The sequence below is a fragment of the Tribolium castaneum genome, chromosome 5 (genome assembly GCF_031307605.1).
Source record: "Tribolium castaneum strain GA2 chromosome 5, icTriCast1.1, whole genome shotgun sequence".
NCBI classification, from domain to species: Eukaryota; Metazoa; Arthropoda; class Insecta; order Coleoptera; family Tenebrionidae; genus Tribolium; species Tribolium castaneum.
Window position 1 is genome coordinate 12,882,918 of NC_087398.1, and position 24,366 is coordinate 12,907,283.

At 28.0% G+C, this 24,366-nt stretch overlaps 1 protein-coding gene, 2 long non-coding RNA genes and 1 other non-coding gene across 8 annotated transcripts in view; 3 read left to right on the top strand and 1 right to left on the bottom strand.

Moving 5' to 3' along the window:
* The window catches only part of LOC660470 (centrosomin), a 56,744-nt gene that overhangs the window by 11,037 nt on the left and 21,341 nt on the right, over positions 1-24,366 (top strand). For all 5 annotated transcript variants that reach the window (XM_064356965.1, XM_064356964.1, XM_064356966.1 and 2 more), the window contains one exon: positions 4,362-4,417. In XM_064356965.1, the coding sequence (XP_064213035.1) occupies positions 4,362-4,417 (56 nt within the window). The remainder of the gene's footprint in view (positions 1-4,361; positions 4,418-24,366) is intronic.
* Positions 6,543-11,424, bottom strand: LOC135266377 (uncharacterized). The gene is made up of 4 exons (XR_010334389.1): positions 11,186-11,424; positions 10,253-11,132; positions 9,910-10,200; positions 6,543-9,855 (listed from the first exon to the last, which is right to left on the bottom strand). It is a non-coding gene; the product is annotated as an uncharacterized LOC135266377 (long non-coding RNA).
* Positions 11,659-12,310, top strand: LOC135266378 (uncharacterized). The gene is made up of 2 exons (XR_010334391.1): positions 11,659-11,941; positions 12,009-12,310. It is a non-coding gene; the product is annotated as an uncharacterized LOC135266378 (long non-coding RNA).
* LOC107397554 (uncharacterized) lies at positions 19,781-24,286 on the top strand. Its single transcript, XR_010334390.1, has 3 exons — positions 19,781-23,864; positions 23,914-24,126; positions 24,184-24,286. It is a non-coding gene; the product is annotated as an uncharacterized LOC107397554 (transcript).

Below are 24,366 nucleotides of genomic sequence, written 5' to 3' on the forward strand. Positions count from 1 at the left end.
TTTCTACGAAATGATCATTTCAACTGCGTTGAAAGGGACACCAGGAAATTAATGTCTAAATAAATTGTGCACAAACAGGAACATTTAACTAGAGCTCATTGCGTCATTTTTCGCCAGTTGTCTCATTTCTACTGCCGCAGCATTTTTTTTATTATAAAATAATAATATAACTAATAATAATAATAATAATAATAATAATAGTAATAATAGTATAAAATAATAATTAACAAAATTGCACTTTTTTACATCTAAACTCCGATTTATTGTTATAATTTAGTTAGTCTTTGGCTTTGAAAAACTGGGTGGATGTTTATACCCACCCACTTTTTGTCAAACTATTTTGAATACAAATGCAATAATTATAGCCCGTGAATTTTGGCACCAAACCTTGACTGCTTTCGCAAAAAATATTCTCGGATTAAATTTTGGCTTTGATAAAAATATTCAACATCTGTTTAGTTTTGTAATCAATGTGCGTTGTATATTTCCTTCCGTACCTTTAGTACAACCTACAAGATGTTTTCCGTTTCAATTAAAATGTAAAAGTGTCACCAAAGATTTACTTCACAGACGATGACACACGGCATACACAAGAGGAAGCAAAACGAACAAATCGCTTCGTCCAAAATTAAACAAGTCTCCATCTTCATCGCGCACGTTAGATAAATGGTGTTAGATAAACACACGTGTTTATTTTTCAATAAAAAGTGCGATTTTTTTTAAAGTGAGCGCCAAGAAATTTGGTTATTCCGGAATTTATCTGAAAGAAATTAACACAAGAGCCAATAGATGAATGTATTAAAAATAAACGCTAAATATACCTTGCGTTTGGAATGCAGAAACATGGAATTAATAAACCAATCTTGATTCGGTTTACAAACATTTCAATTGCACTCCCGGACATTTTGGGGTAAAAAAATTAAGTAAATCCATTCATATTCATGTAATTCTGTTTTTAATTTATTTCTTTTTGTTGGGAACATTTTGAGCCTTCTTTTTAATATCTGGATTCTAGATTGTAAACACTAGTTTAAAACACGCTTCTGATGGCAAGAAAAATAAAAAATTTAAAAATTAAAATGTTCAACCAAAAAATTTTTAATAACAAATATGCAAAAATGCTTAAAAGTTTCCGTGTGTCTAGGTTCTCGAACAGCCCTCGAACTGTAAGCTTGTTTTTGTACTCGTATTATTAATCGGTACAAATTAAATGCACAGCAAAATAATAAATTCACAGCACTAGGTGGGCAAACTTATCGCACATCTAAGAAAATCGCGATTTCTAATTAAATAAAAAAATATTGCATTTTACACGCCTGACTGTTCGAAAGGTATCTTCCCTAATTTTTTGGTAATTTTTCACTTGCAAATAAAAATAATAATTAAAAAAAAGTAATTTTCGTCCAAAAAATCAAATTCTAAATTTTATACTAAACCACGCGTATTCACTTCAGATAATTGTTTACGAAATTAGCGAATAATTAAACGCACTTTTACATTTTAACTTTAAAAATTATTTTTATGTATGACTTGCTACTTGTGGCGTCGTAAATTTAGGTGACAATGTGAACTGTAATTGGGGTAAGATTGTAAAAGATTTCGTTGGGATATTTCAAGCAGGCATCAGTTTTATTGCAAGAGTGTAAATAAGGGACTTCAAAAAGGTCGGCTACTGGTAACTGATCCCTCTGTTGGCAAATTATACCATCTTTTAATAAATCATGCGTAGTTTGCGTCTAAATAAAAAAGACCGATTAATTCACCAACTAAGTAAAAATTTATAATTCTGATACCAGCGTTCGATGAGTTAGCAGGTAAGGATTCATTTGGTCTAAAAATTTTGTAGTTAAATTAACAGGTAGTGCTCAAAAATTCACAAAACTGCTACGACTTTATATACCGGGTTCGTCAAGTTTCACACTCAGGCACTTTACACCTCTTAGAAGAGAGAAAAAAATATGAAATAAATGTATTCCACTGCACTGATATTCAATTCTCTTGATTCATTTGTCCAATAAAAAAGAAAACAACCATTTGACCAAAAAATCACATCAGCTGTTTTTTAATCAGTGGATCGGAAATACGAAATAAAATTATTCTGCAAAAATTTGACTTGAAAAAAATCGTTAGAATTGTGATTTGCAGAATAATTTTATTTCGTATTTCCGATCCACTGATTTTATTGTATAGAAGAACGATTTGACCAATTTTTAAAATGATTACTTGTATGGTGTGTTTTTTCACTTTCGCTTAGTTAACTATAGTCTCATGTTAACGATCTTTGGTCCATAGGTGTATTTTGAGGTAGTGCATCGAAGTGCCTAATTAAATTTTTGAGAAAATGTATCGTTGATTTTTAATTTCTGTTTTGATATTGGAGCAGCTTTTTTCCCATGAATTTTGGTAAAATTGTAAATCACAGAATGGATTAAAAGCCATTTTGATATTATTCATCGGAAATTTCAGTATAATTTATGAGGGACAAAGTAGTGATAAATTTCCGCTACAAAAGGACCCACTACCTACCCCAATAACAGTAATGACTGCAGAAATTTTACAACTAGCGGCACGCTCCCATCGGGCGGTTCTAAAGCCAGGACCGGAATAAGCACACTAACGTGTTAAAAATGTTTTTATTAAAAAATTACATCAGAAGTTCAAATTGATGACTATTTTGGTCTAAGCACAAACAAATTCTTCGTTTACAATCCGCATGAACTCTTGCCGTAAGATTTGAAGATTAACATTCCATTTAGAGTAAACAGGTAAAATAAATGGTAATCCGGGCCTGAAAAATTCTTACCAGCTGCCTCAACCTTCAAACCGAACAATGATCGCGTGCCAATTTTACGACAAATGTAATAAATTTTTGAAAACCACCACCCTGATGGAGACCATTTGTGGAAGTGATTTACAATTTTACCAAAATTCATGGGAAAAAAGCTGCTCCAATATTAAAACAGAAATTAAAAATCAACGATACATTTTCTCAAAAATTTAATTAGGCACTTCGATGCACTACCTCAAAATACACCTATGGACCAAAGATCGTTAACATGAGACTATAGTTAACTAAGCGAAAGTGAAAAAACACACCATACAAGTAATCATTTTAAAAATTGGTCAAATCGTTCTTCTATACAATAAAATCACATTTTATGTGATTTTTTTTAGAATTTTGGAAAAATTACAAAGAGGTGAAAAGTGCCTGAGTGTAAAACTTGACGAACCCGGTATTAACAAAAAACATTAATAAAAATCGAGAATGGTACAAGCTGGTGTGTAAAATTTCAGGATTTTTATTTCATTAGAAGTCGTGATTTTCTTGAGTGCGCGATAAGGTTGGCCCACCCAGTACAAATAGTAAATGCACAGTAGAAATAATAAATGCACTGTAAAAATGATAGATGTAAAGTAAAAATAATAAATGCACAGTAAATAATAGCATCTCAAAACTAGAGAGTGTAGAATTCCACATTTCGAGTTTTACATTTTTGAGTTTAATCGTCGGAGGAGTAAGTTTTTCTTTAGTTCGCTGGGGCAAGCGGGCGAAGCCCCAGCCTGCAAACTAGCTACTGAGCGTTTATTATTTAAACTGTGCAAACTGAAACTAGATACTGTGCATAAACGATTTTTTACTGGTTAAATTTTAATAAAATACTGTGCGTGGTAATGAATTAAATACTGATTATTTATTATTTTTACTGCGCAAAAATTAATTAAATGCTGATCATTTATTATTTTTTACTGGTCAAAATTGAATTTATTACTGATCGTTTTATTACTACCCTTTATTATTTATTATTCCTTCCTGGATACATGCTGGATACGAAATCTCGACAAAATAATTTGGCATTTTGTTTGCATTGTTGACAAAAAATTTATTCAACAAGTCGTCCTTTATTTGTTACGTGTGGGCTTCCGTTCATTATGTAACAAAATCGCATTTTCAATTACTCAACTCCATGTGTTTGGGCGTTTCTCAGAAGTAAATAAACAATTTCTATTGCATTAAGTCGACCATTTTAATGGCTTAAAATTAGGATAAAGATGCAAACAACACATGCTCAATTAAGCACGTTTTTGTTTGTTTTTCGCATGATTGATGAAACTACATCGGCACTGAAAGAGCCATTAATAAATCTCAGTCAAGCATCGGAAGCTGTGAAGTTGATTTTTTGCCATTATTGATCGTGTTGTTTTGATTCATTCGAAACATCTGTCCCAGTTCTATTTTCGTAAAGGAGTTCCAGGACTCTCCGTTGAAGGCGAAAGCTTTCGCAACTGACCCATTTTGACCATCTGATCTTTTGACTCCTACACGCACCTATCAAATGTTAATTGTTGTTTTTCTGTTCCAGCACGAGTCCTAGTCAGCTGCAAGAGGTTACTTTGGATCAAGACAACACATTTTCAAGTGAGTATTTTCCTTCCAAAGAGAAACGCAAAATCATCATTCTCGAAGCGAAAACGAATCTGAATGCCAAGTGATAACTTGGCACAAATATTTCGTTCAAACGCCAAAAAAAACCTTTGTGTTATGTTTGGTAAAGCGTACAGCACTGATTAAAGTAAAGCATTATTCTTCATCACGTAATAAACCAATTCGGTGGATTAAGTTGCCGCCTTGTCTCATTTCCGGCAGTTTGAAATGAGTATGTTCAAATCTACCCCACCTAGGAATTATTTAATAATATACTCGGTTGCGGTTGGTTGGAGGTTATGGAACGACAACGGGTGCTGCTAATTGCCCTGAAGACGATGTTTTTATTAATTAGGCGCTTTGTGCGCCACCGTTTTGGCAGACTTCCATGCTGGAATGACAAACAACAATTTTGGAACGTTCAGAAATAGCGATTTCAAGGGCGAAACTTCGATAAGTACGCTTCAGTCTTTCAGCGGGTTATGTAAGAGGCTGTTTCAATGCAGAGTAATAAATTTAATGTTCGCATAGCGGGCAAATGCATTTCTTGATCGAACAAGCTTCGCAAAACTTAACTTCAATTTGAGTATTATTTTTACGCAAATGTGGGCGCCCAACAATGATTTTGTGGTCTAGAAATTATTACAAAATAGCCACATTTGCCACACTTTGCACATTTTTTTTAAATTTTATTTTCAATTTTTATGAACAGTATCAGTAGCAGTGAATTTTCCTTTATAGGAACTTAGTACGAGTCAAACTGTCTGCAACCTACATTTGGAACCACATTTGTAAAATTTGAAATACGACCAGAAAAAAGAAATTCAAATTGATGGCGGACGGGACACAAAAATTTCATAGTTGAACAATAGTTATGTTAATTTAAAAGGCAATAATTCCAATAGTCATTATTTTTGGGGTAAATGGTGGAACTTGAAACCACAAAACCGAAGAACAAAGCAATCTATAACGATTTCTGATCAATTCCCTTTTTGTTTATACATGACGGACGGGACAAAAAAATTTATCGTATGAAAATAACTCTGAAAAATGTATTCAGACAGGTTTTAATTATTAAACACCGTAAGATTTTTTTAACATTAAAAAGTAACATTACTAATCAATTTAATTACCATTTCTATTTTCTAAACTACCGAAACTAGAAAAACACTTAAAATTTATTCAACAATTTTAGTACGTCAGCTGCTTATGTTATCGTCTACAAGGTAACGTGTAAGCTGTTTCAAAACTATAAAAACGTCGCATTTTACCAAATTATTTTTTTAAATAAGACTGGTAAAATTGTAAAATAGATATTAATGATTAGATCTCTGATTGAAAGTGTAAATTACATAAGCTATTATTTGTTTGAAGTGCATAAATAATAATTTATACCAGATATTTTGGAAAAAAATGCGACGTTGGCGTTTTTATAGTTTTGTAACAGCTATTACCTACGTAACTTTTACAATCCAATTAATTACTACATCAATTTGAGTAGGATATAAGCGCCGATGTCGTCACAAATTCGGTTTAAATTCTCACGTTAGATGGCGCCACGGTACGGTCTGCAAGCTTTTCGCTAGATGGCGCTGCCGTCAGTCAGCGCCGCCGCCGCCTTCAATCAAAGATGGCGCTGCTGGCCTCCATTTTAATTTTTTTTTTTTTATTTTTTAAACTTCCCGCCAATATCAGATGATGATGATGATGATGATGATGATGATGATGATGATGATGATGATGATGGCCGACCGACCCGACCGACGCAACACACCACACACCCCCGCGCGTTTGCGAATTTTGGGGTTGTGAAATTTTTGGTTTTTGGGGTTGTGAAATTTTGAATATATGATTTTTGAAATGTGCAATTTTGAATACATGAAGTATACAAAACATGCTGTATTGAGTTAAGCAATTTTAAATGGATTATTAGGAGAACAGAAAAAATCGCTCTAGTGTTTATCTAACTACCTCCTACTACGCTAAATTGTATTAATGGGAGAACAGGAATAAGGAGTAATTTTTTTCTGAAAAAAAAAAAAAAAAAAAAAATTCTAGTATATGTAGTTTTTTATTTATTTATTTTTTTGTCAAAGCGAAACAAAAATAAAACAGGAAATAGAACAAACAAATATTTTATTAATATTTGGAAAAAATATTTAAAAAAAGTATTAAATTTTACAAAAACTTAGAAGGGGTTAAGGAATTGAATAATGCCCCCAAGCGTGAGTACTAATTAGATCATCTAAAATATATCTCTTATTATCTAATGCATTTAATCCTAACTTATTAATATTTACAGAAAATAGTTCATGATTAATTGATCTTATAGTATTAAAATTAACATAACCTACTGTATTATTAAATAAACATTCATATATATCGTTAAATTCTATTTTTCTAGTATTAGTAATCCTATAACTATCATTATCAACATTATCTACAAAATCTATAATGACTGCACTTTTTTTAATTCCCTTTATTTTAGGCTCTTTTACTTCTCCATTCACTTTATAATCATAAACTTTTGGTCTTAGAGTAATAAACTCTGTAAGAATTTTACCATTCAATTCATCTTTCATTAATCCTGGAATTTTTTTATTTACAAGAGGAATATTCCAAATATTATTTACATCATAATCACTAGTATCAAATTTTGAATTTGCAAAATCTCGTATTAGATCATAAAGCGAATAATTTTCTTTTTTACATGTCATTTTATAAATAAAACTATCAGTATCCATATATAATAATTTTGATTGAAAATAATTTTTTATTTGCTTATTAATAAAATCGTAATGAAAATCGTACATAATAATTTTTGATAATTCTAAAACAGTAAATCCTACGTAGATTGGCCTTTTCATTTTGATTTCGGTTTTATTTAATTCGATGCTAACTAAATTCTTATTTAGTATTTTAACGTTTTTAAATTCTGGTTTTAGAATGTATTTTCTGGCTTGTTTCCAATTTTTTACTAATACAATTTTACGTTTTTTCCGGTCTGATTCTAATGTTTTTCCAAAGATAGAATTTATTAAAAGTTTAAAAAATCCTTTCTCGAATTCATTTTTAGCTTCCATACGCAATTTTGTATTAAATTCAATATAAGGTTTTAACCATGCGTCTTGGTCAAATGTTAAAACTCGATGAATTTTTTTAATTTGTAAACCATATTTTATACACTGTAACAAATTTTTATAATGTATAACGTAATTTTGTTTATCATATAACGTACACATTAACTTTGAATTTCGTGGTTCAGGACAAAAAGGAAAATCATCATGTTCATCGTGTATACTTTTATCATAATATAAGTCAACTTCTAAAATAAACCCTTTGTTATCATTAGTATTTAATTTTTGAGGCTCAGCGAAAATTTCATTAATTTCATTTGTTGATAACCAATGAAAATTTCCAATAGGTAACTTTTGACTTAAAGCCCAGCCATATAAATTGTTAGCATCGATATAAAAAAGATAATCTATAGGTTTTGTAGGATCATATGTTTTTGAATAATGTGTATTATTACATTCAGCATATCTATGTACCGCTTGAGTAATTCCTCCGCGTATTGATTTTTCGATGAACAAAAACATTTCACTATCGGTAAACAATTCAAGTTTAACTTTTGTGATTTTTAAAGCAGCTGCCCATGAAAGGCCTGGACTAGTATAGAAGGATGCAGCATCAAGTTGGTAATATTTCATTGTTAAGTCGCGAAAATTTTCGAAAACATCAGCTAATTGAATTACATCACATTTTAAATATAAATCGGAGTATTCTCCTAAAGTTTTAATTCCAAATTTTTCCCAAACATTCTGTGCATGAAAATAATCTTTATCTGAAATATGTTTATTTATCATTCGATTAAAAAATTGTGGTTTTGTTGGTAATTGGGTATCTTCGAAGACAGATAAGGAAGTGATATAATCATACGGAAATACTCCTTTTTTTAATAATAATTGAAAAACATTATCTGTAACATTGGGGAAAAAAGCTTTCATAAGAGAAAACTGATTTGGCTTTAAAAAAGATACAAGTTTATCTAATGATGTAGGTAGAAAGCGAAAAGAATCTAAAAACGTAATTTTCATGTTACAATGTATTCCTGAAAATGAAATATAATTTTCATGATTCAATGGTATTATTTCAGTATTTGAAAAATTATTAATAAATTCTGTAATAAAAAGGTGAGCGTCATATCCAGACAAATTATGTAAAAAAACTGGCAACTTATTTGAAATTTGAATTTGTAAATTACAATTATTGCATATTGTAGAAATAAATTCACCAGTTAAATGGTTATGATGTATAACTTTTTTATTATTATCTGTAAAATTGTAACCACATAAATTACAATTATTAGTTGTTTCATGTAACTCTTTTTCTAATTCTGATAGAGGTTTATTTAGTATTTTCTTTTGTTTTAACAATATGTTATTTACAAATTTGCAAATTTCTTTTAATTCTGAAATAAACCACTCTTGAGGCTTTTCTCCTCTATAAGTCTTAAAACTATCTAATTTACTATCAAAAGAACATTTAATAAAATATGCTATACTATATGCAACATGTTTTTGATATGGATTCGTAAAAGAATTTTTTGTATTGGGGTAACAAGTATCTAATGGAACTGTTAAACATTCAAAGTCTGCATATATAACAAATGGTAAACGTAGCAATGACTTAAACTGTGAAAAATGTAAAAGACTTTCTGGAGAATTCGGTTCAGGTAAGCTTGTTTTAACTGCAGGAAATGTTGAACAATCCCGTTTATGTCTATCAATTTTATCTTTTGATTTCGAAGGAATATGTTGTAAACAACGATCACAAAAAAATATTTGATGCTCATTTTTACTTATGCTGCTTCCACATGCTTTTGCAAGATTAGTAATTAAGCAATAATGACCATTAGTGTTAATATTATTTTTAGTTAAATATAATAAATTTATATGTTTTTCTTTTACATTTTTTGTATGATAAATAGGACCATCAATTTGTCGGGTTTTTTCGTTGAATTTAAATACATTAATAGAAATAGTAGGATTCTGTTTTTCAAATTTGGAAATATCTTTTATTTTAACAGGCATTTCAATATTTTTTAAGTTTAAAATTTCATGAACATTACTAGGATAAGATTCAACTCTCTCATATTTAGAGTGATTAACAGGAAAAAGTGCAGCCAAGATAGAATAAACAAAACAATAATTATCATTATTAAAAATATTAATAAAACAAGAACCTTTTCGTTTCAGCTCAATAGGAAGAGGAATGTATGTTCCCCCAGAGTCACTAGAATGGGAGGTGGTATCTTCTTCTTCTTCTTCATTTTGCGATATATTAAATATCGATAATTTGTTTATGGAAATCATCAAATTTTCAATACTTTCTAATGCTTCACCAGACTTATTTTCAGTGAAATCATCCATCTGTAAATTTCATAAAAATTAACAAAAAAATAAATGTTATTACTTATATTTTACCTGATTTAATATAGCATCAAATAAATTTTCTAAAATTGAAGGTATTTCTTCAGAGTGAAAGACTGATTGATTCTGGGTGTTAAAACTTCGAAAGGCATGTTCTTTAGTTACTTTTAATTGATAAATACAATTTAATATAATGTTAATTTTAAAAGCTCCTAATTTTCGTAAAATTTTTTCAAATTTGATAATTAGAATTTCCTTGCAATGTTCAAAAAAATATTTCGGTTCTATGTAATAATTATTGCTGATTAAATAAGTTCGTAGCCGATTATTAAAAGCTGATGAAATCTAAAAATATAAATTAATTAAATTAATTTCTTAATTTAAAAAAAATACTTACTTTAACAAAGGAAATTTTCTGACGTATATCTTGTTGTAAACCTTTTCCATATTTTGTTGAAGAGGATATTTTTTCTTGAAAGTGCGTGAATAAAGTTTTTACTCTTGAAATGTAGTATTCATATTTTTTTTTCTCTCCTAAACTTGTTGCTTGTTGTTGATTATTTTCTAAAATTTTTTCCTTGTTTCTAATAAAATTTTTAAAGGTTTTATAATCATAATCGGAAATAGCGTTTTGTAAAAAAATTTTATATTTTTTTGGACATCGTAGAATTTCAATAAATTTCTCTAAATTTATAGTTGATAATGCGAAAGTCGACGTCAAAGAAGAGGAAGCTGATGTTGATGTTGATGGTGATGGAGGTGGTGGTGATGATGATGATGATGATAATGTTGTTAACGGAGTAGCAGACATAATTATGTGATCTTTTTAAACTCGACAATATTAGCCCAGTTCACCTGTCCCGTATTTTTTTTTCCTAAGTAAATTATTACGGAACCTTTTCCACTTAACAGATATTTTATGGCTCTGTTATTTAAAATTGATACAATTCTTTGAGGAATAAAGAAGTTACCCTCATCAATTTCGCATATAACGCCCCATCCTGTTTTTGTTTTCAATCTTATGAGATTTCTTATTTTATATTCTTTCTTCTGAATTAGAGAATCAATTTTAATAAGTGGAGGCAATTCACATGCACCTCGTTGATTTAATTGTAATAAAATTTCATCTGGACCAACTTCATTGTTTTCACTGCCTGAAGGATTGTTTTCACTGCCTGAAGGGTCTTCAAGATTTGTTGAAGCTGAGGGTTCATCAACAATTAGAGGTTCTGGGTCATAATTATTTATATAATAATTTGGAAGATTATTTTCCATTTCTATTATAAAAAATAAATTTAAGTAAATAATAAAATTTCAAAAACTCACTTACTTATTTCTTTTGTGAAGAAGAATTTAAAAAAATGGTATCACTCACTTGTTTACCGAATAACTCGTGGAAGCCAACTGAATCAAATGATAACATCCACTTCTTAAATATCTTTTCTTAATAAGAAGACAAGTCTGAACACGTTAATAAACATATCTTATCGTAATAAAACAAGTTAGAACAAGGTAAACCTACGTAATTCCATTTGTGGTTAACCACAAAATCTTATCTTATCTTATCTAAGAACATCCTGTTTTTATGGTAAACAACAAATTCCTAACTTATCTTAATAAGACAAGTTAGAACGAGTTAGAACAAGTTAATATACAAGTAATAATAATAATAATAATAATAATAATAATAATAATAATAATAATAATAATAATAATAATAATAATAAACGAAAAAACTAATTACTTCCACTTTTTTTCATAAAATCATATTATATCTAAGAATTTCCTGTTTTTGTTTTTGTTTGTGTTTGTTTGTTTTCAAGTTAGGAAGAAGATTAAACCACATTTTGATTATTGATATCATATCGTATCTAATCATGTATATTTGAAGGAAAAAAATAAAATTTTGTTTGTTATTTTGCATCACGACCACAGAAATTCTTGTTTTTCTTTGATAAATGTGTTATAGAGGGGATTCATTCCTATATATATGCGATCCACTTTAAACAGTGATTAGTTTTACATGTTGAATATTCCATCATCACAATGAATTTGATATTCATGGGCAACAATGATCTTTCTGTCGGTAAGTTAAAATGTTTGATTATTTTATTACATACAATTAATTATATATATATTTTTTTAATTTTCAGATGAAACACTCATCATAAAAAACATAATTGAAGATGTAGTTATACCATTAGATCTACAACATCATTTATCATTTGCCTTCATCAATGTAGGAGATCCGCCACTAGACGATCAAGAACACTATATAAAAATAGTACATTTTTTAAATTATACGTTTAAAGTAAGATTAGATATAATATGTAATAGAACGATACTTCATATTGATATATGGAAAGTATTATATTAATTTTTAAAATATCTGTTATCTGTATTGTATTGTATTATTGTATTTATCTAAAAATCAAATAAAACACTTGTAATAAAATTATAGTTTTATTTCAACTTACAAGTTTTTCTACAAGTTGATGAAGTGTTAGCAAACAAAGGTTTTTTAATACATAATGCACACCAAAATAAATCATCCTTAACGTAATTTCCAAAATCAATTGTTCTTATTATAGTATGTTCATAACATTGTTTAAACGAAAAAATACATGAATCTTGTACATTTTTATATAAATTCTTATAAAACTTATAACAGTCTATACAATAACGAAACTTTTTGTTTACACTTTTAAATTTATAATAATTACCTTTTAAACACATTGTTGATGCACCAAAAAAAGGTAAATACAAATCGTAAACTGCAACTTCAAACATGATATGCAAGTACAAATTATCATCATCAATATATTTATCGTATTTATAATCCATCAATTTTCTGTTATTATTCTCGTAGATTTCAAGACCTTCGATGAAATCTTCATCTGAACCAGGATTTTTTGCATAATATGGTTTCTTGTTCTCGAAAATTTTCTGCCACCTTATCGTTGGTAATGCGATTAAGAATTCATGAAAAATTTTCGTTGGTATCATCGCATGTAAATATTTCAAAACTTGATATAACTTCTCTCGATTATTCCAACAATTTTCTATAATACATTTCTGACATAGAAGTTCTAGTCGATTTGGTTTCATATTAACGCAGTCACTTTAAGATTAACACCTAAATTCAATCAGACTGTTTTTATAGTTGAAATTTATCAAAAAATGTATCTATTTATATTTATGGTTAATTAACCTTAAAAAAATTAATAATTCAATTTTTTACATCTGTTTATCTACGTTTGCGGTTAACTAATCTTATCAAAATTACTCATTCTCATCCTCATCGTTTGCTTCCTCATATTTTGTATTAAAATGAATAAGTGAAGAGATTAAATTCTTTAATTGTAATAAGATTGGTTCGTTAGGACAATTAATTCCAAAAATTGATAAATCCTTTTTGCCAGCTCTAATTAAAGTATTAGTAAATTCATCATACTCATAGTAATTTTTTTTAGTAAAAAAATATATTTTTCCGTTTGTAAAACGAATTGCTCCTGTAATTTTATTTGGTATACCATTAAAATCTTTTGATATAAGTCCTAAATTTGATCTATAATTATGATGAGTGTTTATTGTTACATATTTATCATCAGAAAAAAGATATAATTGTCCATCATAATTGTTAACCATTGCTCTGATAGGTACATTTAATTTAAATTCTTGTGAAATTTTTTTAGGATATCCATATTTAAGACTCCAATTTGGCAAAGAAACAATATAAATCATATCATTTATAATTAATAAAATTTCATCGGAGGAAGGTCGTCTAGCAATAGCAGTAATTTTAGTAAAATTTTTAGGTAAAAATGTTAGCCAAGTTATAATTTTCATTGGTTGACCGTAATCTTTCATATTATTAAAATCTATTATCCAAAACCATTCATTATAAATAATATATAAATGACTTTGAATAATTAAAAAATGATTAAATTTTTTTAGCGAACATAAATCAGGAATTAAAGGTATTTTATTTATTTGTATTTTTGTTGTTGTTGATGGTGTTGTTGTTGTTGTTGTTGTTGTTGTTGTTGTTGTTGTTGTTGTTGATGATGATAATGATGTTGTTAGATTTTTTATTGAATATGTGGTACTCGAATTGTGAATCACTTTTGGGTCAGTTAAAATTGGGTAACCATATAAACTTGTTATACCATATATATCATCAACATGAAGATCTAAAGTATTAAGAGATTTACTTAACTTATAATAAGGAAACATTATAGCATCTTTATTTGTACTGTGAGAAAGTCCTAATGTATGACCTATTTCATGTAATAAAACTACTAATAAATTAACTGAATCATTTTGTTGTGAAAAATTATCTTCATCATGTATTTTGTAGGACCAATTTTCACTTGAGTCTAAATGTATTTCCGTAAAATTAGTTACACCATCGGGAAAATATGCGTGAGCTAACACATTACCTTTTCCATCAAAATTTGCAAAACATTTTTGAATATTATTCATTATATAAAATGTATGCTCAGTCGATGTAAATACGATAAATATATTAGCATTTTCAGGTTGACGAGTTTCAAAAAATTTTAAACTAGTATGTTTTTGCCAAATCTCAAATGCCCTTACAGCTACTTTGCGTTCAAAACGACTATTTGTATATATCATCCAATTTAATGAGGTTTTATTCCACTTTGTTAAATGCAATGTATATTCAGATAATACATCTTTCATTCCACATCTCGGCTGTTTTATGAAATTGAGTGTTTCGTTGTTAATTTTTCCGGTAGAAGGTAAATTATATGTACGTTGAAATTCTAGTAAGGCATCAGAAAAATTATTTTCATTAAATTTTAACTCTTCAAAAGTTCTGTTTTCTTCAGTTTGATTTTCACGTTGTAGATATCCAAAATTTGTTAAGTACTGAGATAAATATCGGTTTGTACAGTTTGTATTATCATCATTACCGTTCACTTCACTAACAACACTTTTACAAGATGAATACCCAATTAAAGTTATAATAATAACGATAATAATTCGCGTCATGTTTTCAGATGTATTACTTTCGTGAAACTAAGCAAAATAGGAATATTTTTTTAAAATACTTAATCTTCTCTCCCTTCAAAAAATATATTTAATAAAACAGCCAATCAAAACATAATAACGTCGCGTGTGACGTCACAGCAGTCACGTTTATGGTGGAGGGGGGAATTTAGATTTTTCAAAATGGCGGATATTTCAAATATTGGTGGCAAATTCAAAAATCTAAAATCGCGAAAATTTAAAAGTCTGTACTTAAAATTTAAAAATTACAAAAATGTAAAAATAGGAGGCAGGAAAAATAAGGAACAAGAAATTAACAAATAAAAACAAATTTAAACTAGTTTCATTTATAAAGTTTATTTTTACAAGAACATAAGTTTATATAACAGAAAAGTATATAAAACTACATCATACATTATTACGATTACAAACATCATAATTCCTACTAGTAAAACGGTGTAACAAAGAATATAAAATTACATTAATTATTATACCTAATAACACTGTGACTCCTACTATTACACAAATTAAAAAAAAGGTAAAATTTTGGTTACTTATTAAATTATTAGCTTTAGTTATGTTTTCAATTGTATTAAATCTTTTAAAAAAGTCATCATAATGTGATAATTTATTTTTGGTTACTATAGAAGATGCAGATAAATTTTTATATTGTTGAGAACTTAACATGATATCGATTTTATCACTTTTAAGTAAGTATTTCCAATCCGTATCATGATACTGTCTGTTTTTAAAAACCAGCCGTAATTTGTAAGGAATTACAAAAGATGACAGAAATTCCGTTGTCACTGTTTGGTTCACCACATTCGTTTCATTATTGTTGAGTAGGTGGTCACTTGGGATTTTCATTTCATACACTATGTTTAACGAAGTTTGATTTTGATGAAGTTCATACCAATTTTCAGGCCATGTAGAATTTAATTTATTGAAACAAATGTATGATTCGACGATGTCCTTGGTTGGAGGATGGTAATAAATATACACTATGTTTTGAAACAAAGTTCCAAAAACAATTAGAAAATTCGGATTCATCTTCACTCTTTGTTTGCAGTGTTTGCACTCTTACAAAGAAAACACGATTCAGCTGATGGTGGTGGTCCGTCGTTTACATCTACATCAGCACTTAACACATAATGTTCCAAACAGGGTAACGCGCTCCTTATATTATCATCATCTTGATAAAACTCTGGTAGATGTCCATAAATTTCAAATAAATCCATTCGGTGTATTTTCAAAAGTTCTTGTCGCATGAGATTTCGAAGATAAAGAATTATTTGTTCACATTCTAATACTTGAGCTAATAATGTATTATTAGTACTCATTATTATTAAAAGTGTGCATGTGACTAAAATAAACACCCTCACAATAATTCTTTTATACCTATCCAGCTATCCTTATCAGTTGGAAACCCTAACCACCGTACAAGAACTTTATCTCCTTTGCGGTTTAATATTTTTTCTACCAAATATTCGTCCTTGAAATTTGTTTTTTTTAGTTCTGCTTGATAAAATCCTCCTTTTATTGGTTGACCTTCTAAATCTTCCAATAGGTATGTCACCGGATTTGTCAGATTTACTTTTATTATCTTAAAAATTTCTGTACTCCAGTTAGGGGTATATCCTTTTTCAAATAAAAATTTTTCTTTGCTTATACGCACAAAATCTCCAATTTTAAATTTTTGATTAGAATCAACAATTTTTAATCTATTATATTTACTCATTAATTCATGCTGATTTGAACTATTTACTTCAATAGGAGCTTTTCCAGTTGTACGATGCTTTGACGCATTATATTCTTTAGCAATTTTTTCAATTTTATCAATCCATTTATATGTTCCTAATAATAAACATAATTTGAATATTTTTGTTTTAATTGTACGAATTACGCGTTCAGCTATTGCAGCTTTTTTAATGCTAAATGTACGATAGTGGTTAATTTTAAATTGTTGCATTAGTTTTTTAAAATTTGAATTAAAAAATTCAGTTCCAGCATCCGTTTGTAAATTCTCTGGAGTTAATTGTTGTTTTTTATTTTCTAATAAAATGGATTTCATTGCTTTTGTCACCTCCGGAGCTGATTTTGTTTTTAAGGGTTTTAACCAAACAAATTTAGAAAAACAATTGATAACAACTAATATGTATTTATATCCTCTGTTTTGTTTTGAATACTTTTGAAAATCAGCTATATCAGCTTGCCAGAGATCATTTAAATGTTTAATAATAGTATGTCTTCTTTTAAAGTTGCGACGAGCGTTAGAAAAAAGTTCATTTACAATTTGTTCTTTTACACTGAAATTTTGCTTTGCTAATTTTTTCATTTTTTATACCTGTTGAGTCTAGTTCACTTCTTTATACCTGTTGAGTCTAGTTCACTTCTTTTTTCTTCTTTTTTTGATACACTGTTTCAACACTTTCACTAACTTTATCATCAACGACCGGCTCTAAACTTCTTTTGTTCTTCTTTTTCTTCTTTGACAATGGAGAAGATGGTGATGATGATGATGATGATTGTGAGGGATTTGTGGTTCTTAATCGGCTAATATCTAATGATAAATGATCATTAATTTGTTTAACCAACATATTAATAGCATTTGTGTGGGATTCAATTATTTTTGACCACTCATTTTTTACTTCAATGAATTGATTTTGTACATGCTGAATTTCCGAATGAATATTATCCACTTTTTCTTTAATGCCCTGTTGTAATGTTTTTAAACTGTTATTTTGTTGTTCTAAAGTATTATTAATAATTTTGTATTTTTCATTCCAAATTCGATCACCTTCAGCAATATTTCCATTTAAGTCCTTTAATGCTTTAACATATCCTTTTTCTCTTAATAAATAATCCAAAAATTTTCTTTTTAATTCTAAAAATTGTAAATTTTTGTTTGTTAGATCATCTTGCAAAATTTGAAATTTTTCCGTAAAAACGTTTTCAATATTATCAATATATTTTTTATTTGCTACATCCATTGCTTTTACTGGTAATTGCACATTTGTAATTTTTTTATTTTCCATGTCGTAATCACCGTCTTTTGTAAACTTAAACGCGTACACAATTTGCTTCCGTTGATTTGTACCAGTTAAACCTGCTAAATTTCTATGTAATGATGTTTCACGCCCGAACACATCGATAGGCATCTTAACGATAAATGATTTTTTTTTACTGTGCTTTTTAATATATAACCCCTTCTTCTCTTAATTCATCTTCAATTTCATATATTTCATTAATATTATTATCATTTCCAGCCTGTAATTCCCCATGTAAATATGCTAATCTTGTTACTAATTCATTTATATCATTCCAATATTTCACTTCAACGGGTTTTTCGTTATATATACAATTTCGTATGCGATTTAATTTGAAGTTTCGTTTTGATAAAGTAGGAGACATTAACCCTTTTCCTGTTTGTTTTGAAGTTGTGTTTTCTCTTTGTTTTGAAATTGTTTGAAGTTTTGTAGGATTTTTCTTAACTAATGGTTTTATGTATTTTAAATATTTATAATTTTTACTTCCTTTTATTCGACTAAATTTATTCTCAGGATCAATTCGATGCAAATTTGTAAGTTTAATAATTCTTAAATAATTATTCATATCATTAATAGAAATTTTTTTTTCATTTGGGCGTTTATGAAATACTAATTCATAAAGTCCATCAGTACCTTGAAACATATCATTACCTATTTGTAAAAAACCGTTATTTTTAATTTTCAAAACTTTTCTTCCTAATTTCATACTGTCATTAATAGGATTTATTTTTGGACCATAGATTTTATCATGTTTGTTTGTTTTCAATAATTTTAACGTCTGCTGTATTATATCATCTTTTTCAATATTATCAGTATCAGAATCATTACTGTTATCTCCTTTATCTTCTTTTTTAATCTTATCTTTATCATCATCATCATCATCATCATCATCATCATATTTAAAATCAACATGGTTATCTTCTTTTTTTAGATGATCTTCGTCCATGTCTTTTTTTATCTTATCTTGTTCTCGAGGTTTTGTTAAATGTGAAACAATATTCGTAAGCGTATTTGAAACAGGTTTAAAAAATTGATTTAACGATTCATCTTGATTTTTTTGATAATTTCTAATTGCTTTATATTTGTTTCTAACAACATTTGCAGTTTCTAATATTTTTTTTTTGATACGTTTTTTTTGCGGAGATAATGTAGTATCCATTTCGATGGTTTATTTACTACTGATTATGTTTTCAATAATAAGGTATATTTATATATTATATTAAAATAAATTGATCGAAACCTTTCCGATAACGACCAGCTGTAATTTCATCTTCTTTATTTATAACAAGAAAACCATATTTATTTTTCCAACATTCATCGCATATGTTTTTAAATTTTGCAAAACTCATATCTGTTCCAACATGTTCTTCGTATATATATTTTAAATTTTTTTCATCTTGTTTTAATAAAATTAAAAAATTTACATTGTCACGTAATAAATGTTTAGGAATTTTAACATATGTTTGTGATAAATAAAACATGTCTAATCCTCGATGACGTCCCATACAAAAAAACGATCTTATTTTATTCTGATTAGATGTGGCAACATCGTCAAATATAAAAATAGAATTTGTTTTACATTTGTTTGGGGATATTATTTTTTCATTATCATCATATTGGTAATACCCTATTTCTTTAACTTTATTTAAAACTGATTTAAGTAACTGATATTTTATCTGGTATAGTGATTTACAATATATATACAAATTTTCAAATTTCAATCCATTCGGATGAAAAATTAAACTTAACATTATATTTGTTTTTCCACTTCCGGATGGTCCACATATTATACAACGAATTGAATTTGGAAACAATCGACCATGTTTATAATGTAATTTTAATTCGCTTGTATTAATATTTTCATAATTGATAACCGGTAAGGAAAATTTTTGTTTAATGACACGCATAATTAGTATTCTTGTTACAATGGACTATGAACTGATACTAAACAAATTTTTTATCTGCAACACTATAAATTGATGTTTGTTTTACTAATTTAGTCAGTTAGTGCTTAATGGCGAGAGGTGAAGGTTTACTTAATAGCAGCATAAACAAGTTACCGATCGAATTGCATCTTCCGGGGTATCAATACTGTGGTCCTGGTACAAAGTTAGCAAAAAGACTTAATCGACAAGATCCAGGAATAAATAAACTTGATCAGTATTGTAAAGTTCACGATATAGAATACTCTAAATCAAATAATTTGAAAGATAGACATAAAGCTGATCAAATTTTGGAAAACAAAGCCTGGTCACGTGTAATATCAAAAGACGCTAAATTTGGTGAAAAAGCAAGTGCGTGGTTGGTAACAAATATTATGAAACTAAAAAGAAAACTCGGAATGGGTATTAAAAGAACAACAAAGAAGAAAACAATTAAGAAGAAAAAAACTCGTAAATGTCAAAGAGGAATAAAAAGAACTCGTAAATGTGGAAGAGGAATGAAAAAAACACGTCAACAACAACAACAACAACAACAACAACAACAACAACAACAACAACAACAACATAATGGAAAGACAAAAATGAATTTAAGAAAAAGATGTAATACAAAAAAACGAATTGGATTTCAAGCTGGTATTATTAATAGTCTAAGAAAAAGTGGTTTAACAGAAAATCATAAAATAAGTACTATTCTAAAACACGCACGAGCAGCAGTTAAAGCAGCAGGAGGGAAAAAAAATATTAAAGTCCCTAGAATTATCCCTATTAAAAAAGGAGGACTTATACCACTTTTACCTTTAATTTTTGGTGGACTTAGTGCACTAGGAAGTTTAGGTGCTGGTGCTGCTACAGTGGCTCGTGCAGTAAATAATGCAAAAAGTGCACAGAAAAAATTAGAAGAAGCACAACGGCATAATAAAACTATGGAAGCAATAGCTATTGGAAAAAAAGGAAGCGGTCTTTATTTAAAACGTTTGCGAAAAGGATATGGCTTATTTTTAAAAAAATTTTCAAAAAACTCCCAATAAAGCTACCCAAGAAAGCATTAACTAATCAAAATTTACTAAAATATGCTAAAATCTTAAAACTTACAGATTTTCGAGGTGTATTTATGAAAGATAAATTACCACAACATTGTTTTAATTATGAAAGTGGAATAGTAAATCTTGATGATAATAAAGGAGAAGGCACACATTGGGTAGCTTATAAAAAAAATAAAAAAATTGTGCATTATTTTGATAGTTTTGGCAACTTTAAGCCACCAAAATCCCTAATTAATTATTTTAAAAACTGTAAAATTTATTATAACCATGATAAATTTCAAAATCTAACCTATAATTGTGGACATTTGTGTTTAAAATTTCTATATAATATGAAACATAATTAAATTAAATCAGTTTCATTCTAACAGTTGTCATGTTTGTTCTTCTTTTATTTACTGATACGAAAAGTGTTTTGAGTGTTAATCTGTCACCACCAATTTATATTGATAATAATTATATATATTCTCTAGCACTAATTGGATTAGATACTTATAATCACATACCAAATATTGAAGATGGTACTGATAAGTTATATTATAACACAATAACCAAAAATCCTTCAAATAATCAAATTGTTAGAACACAAAACGTAATTCGTCTTCCTAAAGGAACATTTGAAATTTCAGATATCGAAAAATACATTCAAGATAATTTAGTTGGAAGTGAAGTAAGTGAGAAAGAAAGAAATACATTTTTTTCATTAAAACCAAATATAAATACATTAAAGTGTGAAATAAAAAGCATATACGAAATAGACTTTACGCCAGCTGATTCAATTTCTAAAATCCTAGGCTTTTCCAATAAAATATTACAAGCAAATCAATTACATGAAAGCGATTTACCTGTAAATATTATCAAGGCAAATTCAATAAGGGTAGACTGTAATATAATAGAAGGCTCATATTTAAACGGAAATTTATATCATAGTTTATATCAAAGTCCAATTACTGTAAGTCCAGCTGAACAAATTGTAATAAGTCCCCAAAATCATATTTATTTACCTATAGATAGACAACAAGTCATAGAAAATATTACCCTAAAACTTGTTGATCAAAACAGTGAATTAATTGATTTTAACGGGCAAACAATCAATATTCAATTAGCATTAAAAATTGAAAGAAAATAATATTGAATATGAGATTAATCTATAAAGATGAGAGTTCCACCAGTTTCTTATCAGTACCAAATGAACCATCTAGCCGTTCATTAGCTATAACAAGTGGTTCTTCAAAAAACTTAAAATCTACAAAAAAACTAACCTTAAAATCGAAAACAAAATTAACCTCAAAAAGTATCAAGATTTTAAAATCATTAGGTTACAATGTCGTTAATATCAAACGTACTCCAAATCTTTCGAAAACCTACACAAGACGAAAGTATTGAAAGGACAGAAGAACACACATATAATCCTCAAAATCAACTATTTAGAAATAATGATCGCATAAATTTTATTATTAATCAAGAAAACGTATGGATATTATGGAAAAAATCATATATTAAAATCAATTGTACCTTAGAATGGGATCCACTTCCTGCAAACACAACTGAAGAAGCATTTGGTCAAGTTACTTTAACCAATAATATCGGTCCATTTTTATTTGATTCTATTTCATATTACCTTAATAATACTGAAATAGATAGTGTAGACCAAGTTGGTTTGGTTTCAACAGTTAAAACATATCTTTGTTTTATGAAAAATGAATTTGAGGAATATCAGTCTCTAGGATGGACAAAAAATTTAAATGATCAACTTTATACATTTGATCCGAGAACTAAAAAGTTTTCTCTTAAATTAAAATTATCTCAAATGTTAAATTTACCATTTACTTATGAACGTATTATGTGTGGCACTCATAAAATAAGTTTAGTAAGATCTAGAACAGATGATAATTGTTATGTGAGTACAGGAGTAAGAAAAGCTCGAATTACTATAACAGATATGAATTTAGTAGCTTTACATGTTTATCCTGCTGCTAAAATTCAACTTCAGTTACTTGATTCAATAAAAAAAAATCGTGCAATTCCATTAGCTTTTCAAAAATGGGAAATACAGTCTAAGGATTTACCAGACGCTAAAACAACTTCATGGAAAATTCAAACCATTCAACGTGTTGAACGTCCTAATTGGATTATTGTATTTTTTCAAACTGAACGAGATTTTAATTCACGAAAAAATAGCACTCATTTTGATCATATTAACTTACAAAATATAAGATTAAAAATTAACAGCAGATATATTCCTTACGATAAGTGGAGACTTGATTTTACAAAAAATTATTATGAAGAAGCTTATGATGCTTATACTGAGTTTTATAAAACCTATTATCAAAAAAATCGCCATCAACCATTTTTAAATTATAATGAATATAAAAATTCACCTTTATTTATAATTGACTGTACGACTAATGTACACGAAAATGCTTTCTCTTCCGAAATGGATGCCACAATCGAAATTGAAAGTTCAGAAAATTTTCCAATTCATACAAAAGCCTACTATATAATTATTCAAGATCGAGTCGGAAGTTATAATGCAATATCAGAAGCAATTACCATGTTTCCATAATCTTAATTTAGATTAGATTCGTTCAATTTAGTTTAATTTAGTTTAATTTAGTTTAGTTTAATTTAATTTAATTATAGTAATTTTAAATGAAAATTCAATAAGTATGAGTCATTATCTTTCGAGTATAAATTTAGAACCAACTGCAGATAAGAAATATTATATAAAAAAAAAACAACTGTTTCCATGTATCAGAACATCTTGGGGTTTTTAACACAAAACACGATGACAAAATTAAATACAGGTTTCAACGTTAAAGAAAAGAACAAAAAAAACGAAAAGAATGAAAAGAACAAAAAAAACCAAAATAATGAAGAGGAGGAAATTAATAAAGATATTTCTTGGGACGTACGAGTAATTAAAAAAGGCGATGACTTTTCACTTCTTTTATCGTTTTTTTGTAAGTGATAATAAATTTAATTTTTAGATTTCAATTCTGATTTTTTCAGTTACTTACGCTTTTAATGCAATAGGATTTTTAATAATAATGATAATGTGTTTTTCCAAAAAAACATATATTACAATGGCTGGGTATTATGGAGCTTTAATGGGATTAGCAGTATCGATACTTCACTACGGTCTAAGTTTATTCTTTACATTCCTAAGGACTAACAAAACTGACACTTCCATTTTAATTTCTTCTTTATTAATATGTATTTCAGGTAAAACAATATTTTTAGTATTTAATATTAAAATTATATTCATTTTTTGATTTTCAGCATTGGTGTTGTATATCAATTGGATAATGTTTTTTTATAAATTTTATAACTTTCAAAATCAAGCGTGTATATTAATTACAAAAAATAAAATATCTAATCCTTATTTTGTATTTTTATTATTATTCCTTCCAAACTTATATATAACATTAAAATTTATCTTGTTTTAATCAGTTTTATAATGGT